This window comes from Mesoplodon bidens, assembly GCF_964165515.1.
Source record: "Mesoplodon bidens genome assembly, chromosome: 19".
Lineage (NCBI taxonomy): Eukaryota > Metazoa > Chordata > Mammalia > Artiodactyla > Ziphiidae > Mesoplodon > Mesoplodon bidens.
The window spans coordinates 25,599,850-25,616,749 of NC_138179.1; the positions used below are offsets into that span (position 1 = coordinate 25,599,850).

A 16,900-nucleotide genomic window follows, 5' to 3' on the forward strand; every position below is an offset into this window, starting at 1 on the left:
AAGCCACCACAACGAGAAGCCCACACACTGCAACGAAGAGAAGCCCCTGCTCGCCACAACTAGAGAAAGTCCGCACGCAGCAACGAAGACCCAACGCAGCCAAAATAAATTTTTAAAAAACAAAACAAAGGGGAATTGAAGAATTTGCACCATGCAAATGGCACCCATCCAATACTGAATGACAGCCATGAGTCCAGCTGTGGGCATCACACTTCCAAATTCCGTACTCTCCGCGGCAAGCAAGTCACAGCAGTGTGACAGGCTCTTGCATATACCCTGGACCCAGGGACACCATCATTGCATAAACTCAGTGCAAACCAGTTTAAGCAATACTCGTAATGGAGCTGGGACGACGGGTGTAGATTGATTCAAACACTGTTAAATGCACATTTTTAAAAATTGAAGTATAGTTGATTTACAGCGTTGTGTTAATTTCTACTGGACAGCAAAGTGATTCAGTCATACATATATATACATTCCTTTTTTATATTCTTTTCCATTATGGTTCATCATAGGATAGTGAATACAGTACTCTGTGTTATACAGTAGAACCTTGTTGTTTATCCATTCTGTACATAGTAACTTACATCTGCTAGCCCCAACCTCCCACTCCATCCCTCCCCCATATTTTAGATTCCACATGTAAGTGATATCATATGGCATTTGTCCTCTTTCTATCTTACTTCACTTAGTATGATAACCTCTAGTTCCATCCATGTTGCTGCCAGTGGCATTATTTCATTCTTTTTTATGGCCAAGTAATATTCCATTGTATATATGTGTCACATCTTTATCCATTCATCTGTTGATGGATATTTAGGTTGCTTCCATGTCTTGGCTATTGTGAATAGAACTGCTACAAACATAGAGGCAGATGCACATTCTTTATTTCAGATCTATGCTCCTCCCACCCTCTTAAAGTGAGAGCAGCAAGGAAGAAGCTGAAGAGGAGGTGATGACAGATGCGTGACTTTTTAACACAGCGACCCTGTCCTCTAGGAAATGTGGCCCAACTCAGTGGCTCTAACCCTGAATTATCAAATTGGATTCCCTTTTCCTGGGCAGGAGCTAGGATAGAGAAATGAAAGAGAGAAGGGAAAAGTGAGAGGTATTGCTGGCAAGCAGGGGAAGAAGAAGGAGCCGTGACAGATACTTTCCACTGAAACTACTTCCTTTACATTTGTTTAACTTAAAGTCTTTGTTTAATTCAGGCAAAAGTCCTTTTGTACTCCCGTTCATGAAAGAAAACAGGCTATATTAATAGGGTGGGTCACACGAGTTCCAGCTGAGATCTCATTACACTACTCGTGTAATAATGACATTGGATTTCTGGTTTATTGGGAGTTTGTGGAGGCCCTGCCACCCTATTCTTGTCCCCTGGAGGTCCAGGATCATATCTGCTTTATCTTTATAATCCTTACAGTGCTAGAACAAGGTCTGTGCTTTATAAACATTTCTGGAATTGAGATGGAGAGGCTGAACTTGACAGGAAATTGACACTGAAATTGATAGGTGGAGGCTGTATTCCTTAAGTAGGTAATTGGTAGTCCAGATTTCACCCCTCCTTCCCAGGATCTAGATGGAGCCTCTTGGAGATTAGAGCACAAATTTCATCGCAGGGGTCACCAAGCGGGACTGCATGAATCTCCCTGAGCTCGCACATATGTTCCACTGACCCCAGAGATGGATTTATTGTGAAGGCAATGAAGCTTAAACTTAAGGGACTTGCATTGGTGCTATGGGTGCCGGGAGGAGCTGAGAATTCTCGAGAGTTCCAGGTGGGAAGAGGAAACCAGGATGTAACTAGGAGGCATTTCTGAGTTGCCATTTCCAGCCAGTTGACTTCAGGGTCCCACGAGAAAGAACTGAGTCTTCATGCTCTAGTCAGTTGTCAGTCAGAGGTGATACGCTACATTACCCACCACATTTCTAATTTAGCACTCATTTTTTATTTTTAAAAATTTTTTCCATTATGGTTTATCCCAGGATATTAATATAGTCCCTTGTCCTATGCAGTAGGACCTTGTTGTTTATCCATCCTATATACACTAGTTTGCATCTGCTGACCCCAGCCTCCCAATCCATCCCTCCCCCATCCCCTTTCCCCTTTAGTAACCGTAAGTTTGTTTTCCATGTCTGTGAGTCTGTTTCTGTTTCATAGATATGTTTATCTGTGTCATGTTTTAGATTCCACACATAAGTGATATCATATGGTATTTGTCTTTCTCTTTCTGACTTAGTTCAGTTAGTTTGCTCAGTATCTTCATCTCTAGTTGCCATTTGTAGCTGCAAATGGCATTTATCATTCTTTTTCATGGTTGAATAATATTCCATTGTATATATAGACCACATCTTCTTTATCCATTCATCTGTAGCTGGGAGGGGTGGGTGGTGTGACAGATGACACTGCCATGATTAGATTCTGTTCTATGGTCAAAGTAAAGAGGTTTTGCAGGTATTATAATTAAGGTTCCTAATTAGTATGACTTTGAGTTAATCAGAAGGGAGTTTATCCTGGATGTGTCTGGCCTAATCAGGTGAGGCCTTTAAAAGAATCTTCCCTGAGACTGAGATTCTCCTGCTGGCCTTGAAGAAGCAAGCCACGATGAGTTCTAGAGCTGCAAGGAACTGGATTCTACCAACAACCAGTGAGTTTAGAAAAGGACGCTGAGCCTCTGATGAGACCACAGCCCCAGCCAACACCTGGATTGCAGCCTGTGAGGTCCTGAGCAGTGGGCCAGCAGAGCCAGGCCCTGAATCCTGACCCATGGAAACTGGAGACAAGAAACGTGTGAGGGCTTCCCTGGTGGGGAAGATCCCACATGCTGCGGAGCAACTAAGCCCCTGCGCCACAACTACTGAGCCTGCACTCTAGAGCCCACGAGCCACAACTACTGAAGCCCACAAGCCACAACTACTGAAGGCTGCATGCCTGGAGCCCATGCTCTGCAACAAGAGAAGCCACCGCAATGAGAAGCCTGTGCACCACAACAAAGAGTAGCCTCTGCTCGCCGCAACTAGAGAAAGCCCGCATGCAGCAACAAAGACCCAATGCAGCCAAAAATAAATAAATAAATAAGTAAATTGGAAAAAAAAGAAACGTGTGGGCTGTTGCAAGCTGCTAGATCCATGGTAAGTTCTTACACAGCCTTAGGTAACTGAGGGCAAAGGAAAGGAAAGCCACAACCAGGGAAAAGGATTTGGGATTACCTGGTATCATCGAGAATGGATGCAGAAGGGGGGAGGGTAAAGAGAAGGACCTAAAACATGCAGGAAGAATTGTTCTGGGTAATTATTCTTCCAGATGTATTATCTTGTTTCAGTGCCCCAACACTTCTGGGAAGTGAGCATTTCTAACTCCATTTTACATGAAGATGCTCAGCATCTCAGAAGACTTCAGTCACTTACTCGAGGTCACATGCGTAGCTTAGGTTCAAATGGAGAGCTTCCCAGCAGCTCATATCTCTCCCTTACATCACATCGCATCCCAGGCTCACTCTAGGCCTCAGGGGGATAGCAGGCCCCCGAGAGGTGCTGCCAATGTGATCAAATTGCTGCGTTAGCCCACTGCTCCCAAAGCACAGCAGCTTGGGACATCTGTTTCCCTCGGGAACATCCTCTTTAAATTCCACCAAAAACATTTTTTTTCACAAAAAATGCTTGCATGGAGGGGGCAAGGATGAGCTTCTATATGAGCATATTTATATCCATAGATATTCCATGCTATGGGGGGTATAAATCCCAGAGGGCTGATGTCAGTAGCTCCACGCTCCGATGGGAAACTTGAGGAAGGCTACGGTTACTAGCATTTCCCAAACTTACTCAAAAAAGAAACCCCCCCCCCACACACACGCACACGCACTCAGGCCTGCAGAAGGAAAACAGTCCACTCCTGTCCAACTCATCTGGGTCAGGCAGACCCTTATCCCGACTTTCACTGCAAGAAGAATTCTCCGCCAAGTTGCCATGTATCGCTCCACAGCCCTCAGGATAATAATCTGTTTGGCTTTTTTTTGTTTAATGTGGCTCAGAATAGTTTTTTCTCTGCTCAGATAATTTAGCAATATTCCTTCTCCCACCGGTCTCCTCCCTGTCAAGGACCTCCCTGCCACAGGTATCTGAAAGCTGGCCAGGGTTCTTCCAGGCTCCTGCGCATCTCTGTTCCCAAACCTGCCCCCACTTGACCTCTTTTCATTGAAGATCAGGAGCCTGGGGCTCAACTGAGGACAAGAACAGGCTGGTAGGAAAAGGGGTCACTCTGTGTCACAGATACCATAATGCCCCTACCTCCTATGTTCACATCTTAAACCCCAGGAATCTGTATGTTACATCACATGGCAAAGAAGGGTTAAAGATGCAGGTGGAATGAAGGTTGATAATCAGCTGACCTTACAACGGGGTTTATCCAGGTGGGCCCAGTATAATCACAAGGTCCTTAAAATGAGGAGGGAGGCAGAGACGAAAGGGCAGGGCCGTATCACGTGAGAAGAACTTGACCCATCATTGCTGGCTTTGAACGTGAAGGAAGAAGCCAGAGACAAAAAACATGGGCGCCCTCTAGAAGCTGGAAAGGGCAAGGAAACTATTCTCCCCTAAATCTTCCACAAGGGAAAGTAGTCCTGATAATACTGTGATGTCAGCCCAGTGAGACCCACTTAGGACTTCTGACCTCCAGAACTGCAAGATAATAAATTCTTGTTGCTTGAAACCACTCAAGCTGTGATAATTTATTCCAGCGGGACCAGGAAAGAGATGCCTTGTGTATGAGTGTGTTTCATAATGACTGAGATACTCATGCACATCTTATCCTCCGTAAACAGGCATCTGGAGACAGGAGTCTATCCCCAAGAGGAACAAGGATGGGATTGCTCCGCCTTTCTGACATATCAGGAATTAAATGGTCTAGTCCAGAAGACCTCATTTATACCAACGACTGGTCAGTTCCAAAGGGTGAACTCAAGGATCCGAGAATTTGGGCAAGGCCCAAACTCAGAGCATTAGAAGCTGTCCCAGGAGCTGTGGTCATATCAGGTCTTCATCTGTCACCCACGGATCTTTGAAGGGTTAAGCGCTCTCAGACATAAGCAGGCGTGTATGTAGTAGATGAAACTTCGACGCCCACGTGCATAGAAGGTTGCAAATAAATTCAACCCAACACTATGTGTGTGTATAGTTCCGTGTTATTTTCTGTGCTGCCAACGATTAAGCAAGCTTCTCGAGAGCAGGTCTTTATTTACAGACGAGCCTATCACACCTGGCACATTCTGGATGCGCAATCACTTGGTGTTGGATTCGGAACTCGCTCGTGGGAAAAGTCTTTTAGCCTTTACAAGCTGAGCCCAAGCCCGGCTCGGACATCCCTCTGCTCCAGAGACCCTCCCTCCTTGAGTCCCACTCCACTGAGCGCCCCAGAAGGGCTTCCAACTCTTGTTTCTCCTCCAGGAGGGAGAGCACTGTGTCCTGGCTGCACCTGCAGACAGTCCGAGTCAGGTCTGTCCAAAAAGAGCATATCCCAGAAAAATGAAAGGCGTTTCGTTTTCTCCGTGGACGTGTATCCAGGTTTGATACGGGAACTGCGACATGTATGCTCCGTCTCTGCCTGCGCAAACGGAGAGAGAATGTGCGCACCCTGGTGCGTTGGAAGCCTCGGTTATTTGCCAGGGGTCCAGCCTGCCTGCCAAGCGCGGTGCGCCCCGGGTGCGCGGGCGCGCAAGTCCCCTCCCGGGGTGGGCCACGCCCGCCACCCGCCGCCCGCCGCGCGCCGCCCGCCGGCCAGGCTGCAGGGAGGGAGACCCCCCTCCCCCCCGGGGTCCCCACCCTCCCACCTGGCCCGCCCACCTGCGCGCCAGACGCTGCGCGGCGCCCCTCCCCTCCCCGCGGCTCCCGGCTCCCGGCTCCCGGCTCCGCCCCCCGCGCGCGCCCTCCGCATCCCTGCCGCCCGCCCCCGCGCCGCCCGCAGCCAAGAGTTCAGACCGGCTCCCGGGACTCCTCCGGCTGCTCCGCGTCCCGGGCCCCGCTTGCCACTCCTGATTGGCTGAGCTCCTGTCAGTAGTAAAAAAGGATCAGATAGCAAACTGGGGACCTTCATAAAGGCGTGGTGGGGATGCTCGAGGAGCGCGGGCAGCCTATGACATCAGCCGCGCACGCCTGGGATGCCGCGGCGCCCCGCCAGACCCCGAGGAGGCGCAGGGTCCCGCCAGCTGAGAGTGGAGTAGCCCCGCGCGGCGAGGCCGCCACTTTTCTGGGGACACTGGTTTCGGTCACTGGCTGCCGCTGTACTCCTACCCGGGGGAGCTCGCGGAGAGTTGGATGAATTCTGGGTTGTTAACTGCGGTCAACTGGGCTCCCGGGAGCCCGTTCCTGGTGGAAGTCAGGGGCCATCTGGCCAAGGGACCAGCGGCTCGCTGAGACTCAACATGACACTCCTGGGGTCTGAGCACTCATTGCTGATTAGAAGCAAGTTCAGATCAGGTAGGGCTAAGGCACTTGGCATTCCTTCTTCAACTTTTCCTCTTCTGCACGTCTCAACTCCACACTGTTTTCCAATAAATGTTTCGAAGCCAGCGCCTTGGCTACTTCAACTCTGTTCCCCAAAAGCACATTTGGCAAGTGAAGAATTTTATGTGCCTTGGGGGGCCTTTAATGTCTTCTGTTGTAAATGCTTTGAGTCACAGAGTGTGGTTTTTGTTTGTGAAAAGGCCAGTCCTTTGACTTTTGTCTCTATATTTGTGAGTAGAAATTCTAGAGGGGTCCATCCAACAGGAATAACCTTGAAAGTAAGCAAATAGGGGATTTCAAGTTGGAGAGCTGCACAGTATCAGTCAGAATTGCTGAGACAATGAACCTGATGCTGTTGTATTAGATACAGGAGTCACTTCAAATGGAGCTAATCCAAACAAATGTATTTCCCAAAAAAAGTCACTTGGGGGAAGTAAAAATAGCAAATTTGGAGCACACCAAGTATTTAAAATGACATCACTGTAGGAAAAAAAGAAGTCCAGTGCCACAAATATTTTTTCCCAAACCATCTGATGTTTATAAATGGAGACTTTTCCCCCAAATTTCTGTGTTAGTGGCGATAGAGGAACTTCTCAGAGGACGCTGAGTGAAGGTGAGTGGAAAGGAAACGGGCCTTTAACTGCCTCACACATAGGGCGGTAACTCGCCCCTGGAAGGTGTTGATGTGTGTGGGTCTCCACACTGAGACGGGGAGACTTCTTTGGTTCTTTCTCAATAGCTCTGTGTAGAGTATCGGTTTTATAAAAGTGGTAACAAACTGCTCAGTAAATGGTAGAACTTCCACTTAGAAGATGGGTTACTTTATATAAACTGTGATGTGAACATTTCCCATAACAGGTGTTAGAAGGATGTTGGCATAGTTTGCTAAGTTTTCCATAGCCCTTCTAAGCGGGACCACGCAGCATTTCACTTGGACGAAGTTACCAAAAAATGAGAAGAGTGGATGCTGGAAAGTGGGGTCTTCTGGGACTTGCTTAGATGCTCCTGGCTTTTAGGTGTCTGTGGGGTCCACTGGAGATTTTCTATGGCTTTGTACCATCAAAGCGAGATGAAAACTTGAGAACGGAGGCAGCTACAAGACTCAGTGCTCCAAAGATCCGGGGCAGGTCTGCCAGGGACTAGGTTCTGCAGTGGATTAATCCATCCTTTCCGTTCCGTGCGTGGAGAGGTGAGGCGACTGGGCTGTTAATCCACTAGAGACATGGCCACCGCTTTGCAATTTGGTCAAAACCGCAGGGCAACACTGCCACCTTTCTGAAGAAGAGAGGATGTGGATTTGTTTTGCAAGAAGCTACAGCTCATTTCAAAGGCACCCTTGCCAGTTTCCTGCAGGGGCAGGGGAGGAGCTGGTTTGTCTCTAGATGGACTTGGTGATGTACTTGATAGTAGAATTGCGAAACAGACTTACCAAACGAATGCTTCCTTCAGCTGCAGTGCAGAGGCAAGGAAGACAGTGCTCCTAATTCCTGCTTTGGTGGGTCGGCGGAGTCCTGGTGTCTCCCAGGTGGACCCTGCAGACCTAGACCCTGGAGCTTCCGAGAATTCCGATGGCAGCCTCACTTTTTTTTTTTTTTTTTTTTTTTTTTAACTGGGACAGGCTTCTGTGTCACAGGAAAGATTGCTTTGGGAAGACATGCTATGCTATCGAAGCAGACATAGGCAGGCTTAATCCTCTACCTTTGATAAACAGGGAAACGGGGTCTGGAAATGGACAAAGTGCTTTGGTCCTCTGAATGCAAGGGGTTGATAATCTCCTGAAAGATAGAGAAGAAGACAAGTTGAATGTAAAACTAAGTAAATGTAATGTTGAGGACGGGGATTAGTCTTCCTGGAGGTAATTACAGCCCTAGCTGCGGGAGCACAGAAGTCTGGCTGGCAGCATGCGAACAAGAGGGCCTCTTCCTAAGAGTTCTCGATTTATTTTATGGCTAACAATGAATAAAGAAAGCCTCTTCTCTGTTTTGATTTCTCTCTCTTTCTCTCTCATCTTCTTTTTTTCGTCTTCTTTGCTTTCACAAACTACTCAAAATGTGAACTCATAAAACTCTATCTCAGGGCTAATGTTTGCTTTGATATTAGGCTCTGGTGTATTTCATTTAAAAAGTTTCAAAAAAAAAATAAAGGAAACGAACTTGATCATACCAAGGGGCCTGTGTGTAGGGCTGGTTTGTAAGGGAACAGGTAACTGTTTTGACTCTGAAACTGACATGTATGGTAACAGCTTCCAACTGACTTTCTGTAAGCTGTATTCCAGTGACCTTGTTATTAACTGCAAAGCGGTGCTACTGGAGCAATAAACATGAAAGTTTACATGGGCGAACGTGTTTAGTGATATAAACTCATCTTACTGGAGAGGCCGCAGCGTTTCACAATTGAAAGGTCTAGTGCCAAACTCTCTGGGTTTTTAGCAGGTACTTCTCCTTATCGGCTGTATAACCTCGAACCTTAGCTAAATTACATAACTTTATCTGCCTCAATTTGCTTCGTTTGAATGATGAGAATGATCATAGGATTGTTGTGATGATTAAATGGGATACTACAAAAACCCATACAAACAAACCAAAAAAAAAAAAAAATGTGATACTACAAGTAGAGCATTTAGAAAAATGCCTGGCACTTAGTAAGCCCTCAAAAAATATTGTTCTATTATTTAAATTCTTAGGCAGGGTGTTCCTGGGTTTGTCACTTCTCTCTGCGTCTTGGTTACTTCATCTGTACATGTCAGGGTTGGACTAGGTGATTTTTCAGACCCTTTAGAAACATTTTATTGTTCTCTGAAAATGCAAAGATTGGGAATAAGCAAAATTGTGATTGGGCTGTGTGCCAGCTGGGCATAAATCAGAGGCAGTTTACTTAAATGCAGTCATTAGTGTTGCTTTTAAACTAACCACATTTTTATTGTTTTTCATCTTTTCACTGTTATGTCAGTATCTGTAATCAGTATCACTGTCAGTAATTTTCCTCAATACCATAATCCTTATGTCAATAAGACACAAGGACCCATACATTTGTATACACACACACACACACACACACACACACCATGTACAAAGGATCAAAAGGAGAGAGAGAGGTCCATTAGTGGGTTTCCCTTCTAAAGAACTGTTGTGTTTCTTTTGCTATTTTCTCTTTTTCTCTTCTTCCCAAACATCTCATACAAAGGCAGACTCTGGTTCCTGCCATGACCTTACCTCCATCCCCCGAAAATTTAGGGTTGTCAGATTTCGCAAATAAAAATACAGGATGCCTAATTAAATTTGGATTTCAGATAAACAGTGATTAATTTTTTAGCCTATATTGGGAGCATACTTTCACCTGAACTAGGCACTTTGCATTTTCTGTGGCAACTAGGCTATAAAACTATATATATTTACCTAATTTAATTAACCTTTTCAGATCTCATTTTTGTCATCTACAAAACAGAGAATTTGACTGGTTCATCTCTGCAGTTGCTTCCAGCCCTAAGATTTGATATTTTCCCAAATGAACGTCCCTGAGTACTTCTGTAGACTTTTGAAGAGTATAAACTTCATAAAAGTGTTACTATGACATTTTTTAACTGTCGTATCCTCAGGAACGGGACATAGAGTAGATACTCAATAAATTTTTCTCGTGTGAATAAATGAATTCACACCTGCCATGTTTATAATTAACCCGTTATTATTCTAAGATTATTCTGAGATATGATTATTCTAAGACAATCATTTCAATTGCTTCATATGTTCAGTCTTCTTTGATAAATTTCCTTGACAACTTTTGGGTATGATGTTTACTGGAGCACAAATATCTATTCCCAAATTCCATTTTGCTATTGAAATGACCAGTAGAATATTGGTATATATTCTAATGTTAAAGATGAATTCTGAAATAAAATTATTTCAGTGATACAAAAATTTACTACTTGTTTACTTAATGTGCTATCAAAATATCTCTCATTTGCCCATGGTTACATTTTCCTGTAACCACAAAGGCAGAGCCTACTATATGCCAGGTGCTATGACAATTGCCGGGAATTCAAAAATTAGTGAGATTTTACCCCCACACTCAGAGCTAACTATTAGCTAATAAACATAAAATATACAGGATTATTCCCCTATTTTAAAAGGTCAATTGATTAGCGCCTTAATTCCCCCGTGCCATGCGTTTTAGTCAGCATGGGCTACTATAACAAAATACCATAGACTGGGAAGCAAAACAGCAGAAATTTATTTTCTCACAGTTCTGGGGGCTGGAAGTCCAAGTTCAGGGTGCCATCATGGAAGGGTTCTGGTGAGAGCTCTCTTCCTGGCTTGCAGACGGCCACCTTCTCGCTGTGTCCTCACATGGCACAGAGAAAGAGAGACAGACAGACAGCGAGCTCTCTGATCTCTTCTCACAAGGACACTAATCTCATCATGAAGGCCCCACCACCAAGACCTCATTGAAACCTAATCATTTCCAAAGGCCAGCATCTCCAAATACTATCACATATGGGAGTTAGAGCTTCACCATGTGAATCTGGTGTGTGGAGGACACAGTTCAGTCCATAGGACCATGTAAGGTAACATATTCATTGGTTCCAGGGATTAGGATGTAGACACCTTTGAGGAGGGGACATTATTCTGCGTGTGACATCAGCTTCCAATAAGGCATTCCTAACTATAACCCCTCCACATGCCTCTCTCCTACAGACTTTGTTCTGTAGCACTTTTCCTTTAATATAGATTATTCAGCCATAATACCTGTGTTTTCCCCAGGGAGGTCCACAGAAGACTAACTCCACAGTATGTTAAAGTTGCTCAGCAGGAAATTTTAAAAAGAGGGAAGCAAAGTATAGTGAAAAATTAAATTGGATTTTTAGTTGCAGGATTTCTGAAGCCTTTACTGTTTCTCATGTCTATTATGAGCTTCTGAAAGGCAGGGATTCTGAGACATGCTTCACCTTTATTCACACAGCATCTCAGAGGGCAAGTTTAGCTGGACAGACACATTGTGGAGAATTCTTTCTGGACAGAAAAACTCACAGTTTCCGACAGTGATTTCTCTAATGGGGTTAATCTCTGTATCTAGGAAGCTGGCAAGCCCTCCGCACCCAGCCAGGTGAGCACTCTGTTGCTTTTCCTTCCTGGCTGCTTCCTCCCGTGCTGGGTCCCCCTTTCACTGCTCAAACCTCCGTTATTTATTGGCACCAATGCCCCACCCCGGGAATATCCGTTAGAGGATTATAACCCATGTACCCAAGGAGCTCACAGGCAACCTGAGAGGTGCTGAAAAAATGCTATATGAGAGTTAACGTATTTATTCATTCATTCAACAAACATGCAGGAATATTTCTTCCATGTTTCCCTTGTAATGGAGACTGTGTTAGGAGCTGGGGGTTCGATTGGGAAGCAGAAAAGACCCATCCCATGTCCTCATGTGGAATGTTAGAGCTGACCCTCTAATACCCTGTGCATGGTTCCTGCAAGCCTTCTAGAAGTCCACATGAGAACACAGTTACCGGGATTTTAAAAGATGAGTGTGTTTTAAGTCCTAAATGGGACTTTTAAATCTTTTTTTTAAAGCTAGTGGAGCATTCAGAGGCCAGCCCATCTACTTCAGACCATTGCATTCACCTCATATACCAGGTGGCCTTCCCCAGCATCTTAATTACTGTAGCAAGAGCCCCAGACTCCCCCCCTGCACCTAACCTGCCTTATTATTATCCATAGCTCCTATCACTATGGAGGACACTAAACATTTTACTTGATCATTTGGTTATTTGTCCATGAGGGCAGGAATTTTTGTCTGTTTGTTCATTTTCACTGCTTTATTCCCCCTGGCACCTCGCACAGTGATTGGCATAGATAAGGCACCATTAACAATGCCTTGAATAGATACATTTCATTTTCTCCCCCAAAGACTATTCAGAAACAAAAGTAACCAGTCTATGTTTTTATATATATTTTAGGCATATTGACTGAGTGGTGCTTAAGACTCGAACAAAAAAAGAATGAGTGAATATAAATACAAAATTCAGAAAAGTAGTTACCTCTGCAGTAGGAGAGGCAAGGGGAAGAGCTAGGCATGGAGCCTGAGTAGGAGAAAGGTTATTGGTGGTGGTCTTAGGTTGAGCCGTCGTGACATGCACATTGATTATTCAGCAAATGAATTAAATAATGTTCATTCATGGGCCGATGATGACCATGTGACTTGGACCAGGGATGATGATGAATCCAATTATGTGTATCTGGGGTCTTTGAAAAAATTGAAAACATAAGTTTTTTAAGACCGTAAAGAGTGGCATTCATCTTTTATCTGCTACAGTATATGACAGACACAGTAAGAGTTTGTCAAATAGGATTGAACCAAATTGAATGGATTCTGATCTAATTGGGTTGAATTGGAGAATAACAGAAGTGCCTGGCAGAAGCAGAAGTGCTCAACCCAGCACTCTGAGGATTTTACATACCTCAAAAAAGCCAGACCCGAATAGGAGATGTTGGAACATGAAGTGGTCTTTCATCTCCTTTATTTCCATCTTACTAGCACGAACTCACTGGTCCTCTAGCAGATGGTGACGAGCTGTCTTGAATCTCTGCCCAGATCTGGAAAGTGAAGCTGGCAGGTGTATTTCCCAGGTATCAGCCTTTCCAGTCTCGTGCCCACTCTCCTGTGGGCAGAACTGTAGGGGGAGCCCATCACGCCCACTCTCTGACTCCATGATCTTGGGAAAGTCAATGCAGCTCACTGGGCATCTGTTTCCATAGTGGTAAAATGATCCCTGCTATTTGTGAGGGAAAGACTTTTGTAGAATTATCAAGGCTTTCTTCTGCAGAAAGACATCTCCATTCCCCACGTGGGAAGGGATTACTTGACCTGGTGGCAAGAATTGCACAAGAGAGAAGCATGGAGTAGTGGTTTTGATAGACGTAAATAGGATTTAAAAAAAAACAAAAACCACCCATTAGCCAAATGATAGTTTTTTGCAGCCTTATGATTTTCGTATTTAGTTTTTTCAACTTTATTAAGCAGACAGCGTTTGTTTAAGTCAGTAACTTAAGTCAGTAATTTCTATTCTGATATCATCCAGAACAGCTGGTAAGTCAAGCTTTACCTAACTACATTTGCATTATCATTCTTAGAGGAAAATACAAAGGTCTCCAAATTTTTATAATGTGTCATTTATTCCCAGAAATTCGGAATAAATAAGGCTGATTCCTGACTTTCATTTTTTACAGAGCACAGCAAAGTGCCCTCAGAAACTACTGAAGGAAGAATAATTTCATTCTTTTCTCGTGTTGGTTGAAGGAAGATAAATTCTCCTATTTCTCTATAGATACCACTAGAGTAGTTCTCTCACATTTCAGTTACACCAGTTGACGTTTGCTGTATTCAGCCACCTTAGATCATTAGAGAAAGCAGTAGAATTCTAGCAGTAGAAGCAGTGGATTCAGCCACTGTAATATTGTAAAATATATTTATTGGGTTCCCCCGTGTAGGACCTTAACCATCACTTGGTATGTGCAGCAATGATCAGCGAATACACAGCCTCTCAAATTCTTAGCATGTCTTGCCTAACATCTCAATTTGAACTGCCACTCAAACAAGTTATCCATCCTTCAATCTGCATCTCTTTCCCCTTGGACTCTTAAGTAGTGCAAAGTCATCAGTTCTTTCTCATAAAATATAGTCCAGTAGCCCCCAGGAATATCCCTACTTCACAGATAATGACTGGAAAATACCCCATAAGCTGTTTTGACTTTCCTACTTCCGGGAAACACTCTCCTTTCAGGAAGTCATTCGACTTTGTTGTCCTCACGACTGATTGGGCTGGCTTCTTGGTCTGAGGGAAAGTTCCACACTGGACTTTCTGATACTCAAGCTCCAGACAGGGCCATGGGGCTTCAAAACAGGCTAACTCCAAGAAAATGCTATTCAACATTCATTGAACAATCATTTCCTCAATACTTCAAATGTCTTTACTATTTTGTGTTCCCTTCCTGCCCTTGTGCAGACGCGTAAAGAACTTTACAAAACTATGGTCAGAGCGTATGCCTAAGTTAAACTCAGCCTTTTTTATCAGTCAGCATGATATCATAAGCAGTTGTTCAAGCTGCTACATAGTAGCATAATTCTTGTTTTAAAGACTGTGTCCTATTCCACCAAGTGAGTACATAATAATTCCACTTGTATTGGAATATTAAGCCAGTTATACTTTTTATGTTATAAATAACACTACTATGAAAATCTTCATGAACATAGACTTTTTCTTCCTCTGGATTGTTTTATAGGATACTCATCCTTTAGAGGAAATATCCAAGTGTGGGAATCACGGATAGGAATCTTTATGATCCTCTATGGTAGCTTGTATTTCTGGAGCACTTAACAATGCACCAAGCTTAACCTTAGTCCTTTTTCCACCTGGCAGTGAATATTTGACCCTGTGATAGAACTAACTCAGAGTCATCTTGGATACTTATCTAGTGTGGACTGGTGTTCAGTGAGCTTTTCACACCTTTTCAGTCAAGAATGAAAAGGAAAAGGGGCCACAAGTACCTGATACCTTTGGAAACCTTTGGCTACCTCTGTGTGATCTGCTATTTGGGGACCAAATGTGACCATATTACCAAATATGATTGATGCTTCATCAAAGGAGAAGAGAAGAGGACCAGGAGTTACTGAGAACCTGTTATCTATGACATTTTCAGTATCTCATTTAATCCTTACAAAAAATGCTATGAGACAGGTATGCTTATTCCGTTTTATAGAGGAGGAAACTGAGGCTCAAGATGTCAAACAACTTAGTCGGAGTAACATAACTGGTAAACGGCAGAGACTAGGTCTGATCCCATCTGTGCCATGATGACCATCTCTATCACAAGCTAAACCTCGCTTCTCCCACCCTCCCCCTCCACCGCCCATCCCACACACACACACACTTGGCCCAGTGGATTTAATTCTACATTCCAGTGGAGTTCTGGGCTACAACTTCAGGTTTATACCCAATTGTCATTATTGTCCGTGATTTTCTAAATAGCGATGTACTAAGCTACTTGTTTCTAATACTAATTAACCTGTAACGTATACATGCCATCTCTCCCAAATCCCAGGACTTATAATGAAACTTGAGTATTTTAATCTCAGTTTATCTGATTAAAAAATTTCAAGAGATTTTTGAAAACCAACAACAAGAACAGACTTGCCCTAAGACACTAAACATGTAAGAAATATCAAATAACAGAGTCAAGTGGTGGTTGCCAGGGGCTGGGAGGTGGGAGAAATAGGGAGAGGTTGGTAAAAGGGCACAAACTTTCAGTTATACAATAAATAAGTGCCATGACATAAAATATTAGAAGACAGTTTTAAATTTAGCACCCTCCCCAAACACACACAGAAATGTCAGTAAATTCTAAATATCATGCTCATTTCTTGATCAAAAGGCAGTGAAAAAAAAGACAATGTTTCTGTATTTTTAAATTTTTTATATAATTTTTAAAAGTTACTTTCCATTTACAATTACTACAAAATATTGGCTATATTCCCCATGTTGTGCAGTATATCCTTGAGCCTATTTTATACCCAGTAGTTTGTACCTCCACTCCTCCACCCCTTTATTGCCCCTCCCCCCCCACTGGTAACCACGAGTTTGTTCTGTGGGTCTGCTTCTTTTTCGTTACATTCACTAGTTTGTTGTATTTTTTAGATTACACATATCAGTGGTATCATACAGTATTTGTCTTTTTCTGACCGACTTACTTCATTTAGCGTAATTCCCTCCAAGTCCGTCTATGTTGCTGCAAATGGCAAAATTTCATTCTTTTTTATGGCTGAGTAATATTCCATTGTATAAATAAACCACATCATCTTTATCTATTCATCTTCATCCATCTGTTGATGGACACTCAGTTGCTTCTGTATCTTGGCAATTGTAAATAATGCTGCTGTGAACATTGGGGTGCATGTATCTTTTCAAATTAGTGGTTTTGCTTTTTTCAGATATATGTCTAGGAGAGAAATTGTTGGGTCATATGGTAGTTCTATTTTTAGTTTTTTGAGGAACCTCCGTACTGTTTTCCACAGTGGCTGCACCAACCTACATTCCCACCAACAATGTACAAGTGTTCCCTTTAAAAATAAAATACTTTGATAGCTGAAATATTTTAAGCTCAGCAAGTTAGGGATCAAAACACACCACAAATATACCAAAAGCATTCAAGCATAGCACAAAGCCTAGAAGGATCCATTCTCAGTGACTATCTCTGGGTGGTGAGAAAATGAGTAATTTTTAATTTTTCTTATATTCTTTCTTATATTCCTATATTCCTTATTCTGATGATCTATTCAGTGTCTCCTGTATCTTCTATAGTAAGCAGGAATAACTTTGGTAATACACGAATTAGCAGTGGACATTGCTTGTGTA

At 43.5% G+C, this 16,900-nt stretch overlaps 1 protein-coding gene across 3 annotated transcripts in view; it reads left to right on the top strand.

Annotated features, from left to right (window-relative positions):
- Positions 1-5,986: 5,986 nt before the first annotated feature.
- Positions 5,987-16,900, top strand: part of MYOCD (myocardin) — a 93,169-nt gene continuing 82,255 nt past the window's right edge. For 2 of the 3 annotated variants that reach the window (XM_081218008.1, XM_081218009.1), the window contains exon 1: positions 5,987-6,471. In XM_081218008.1, the coding sequence (XP_081074134.1) occupies positions 6,417-6,471 (55 nt within the window). In that variant the 5' untranslated portion in view covers positions 5,987-6,416. Of the gene's footprint in view, positions 6,472-7,085; positions 7,112-16,900 lie in introns of those variants that run through there. The other variant, XM_081218010.1, reaches the window with a different exon arrangement.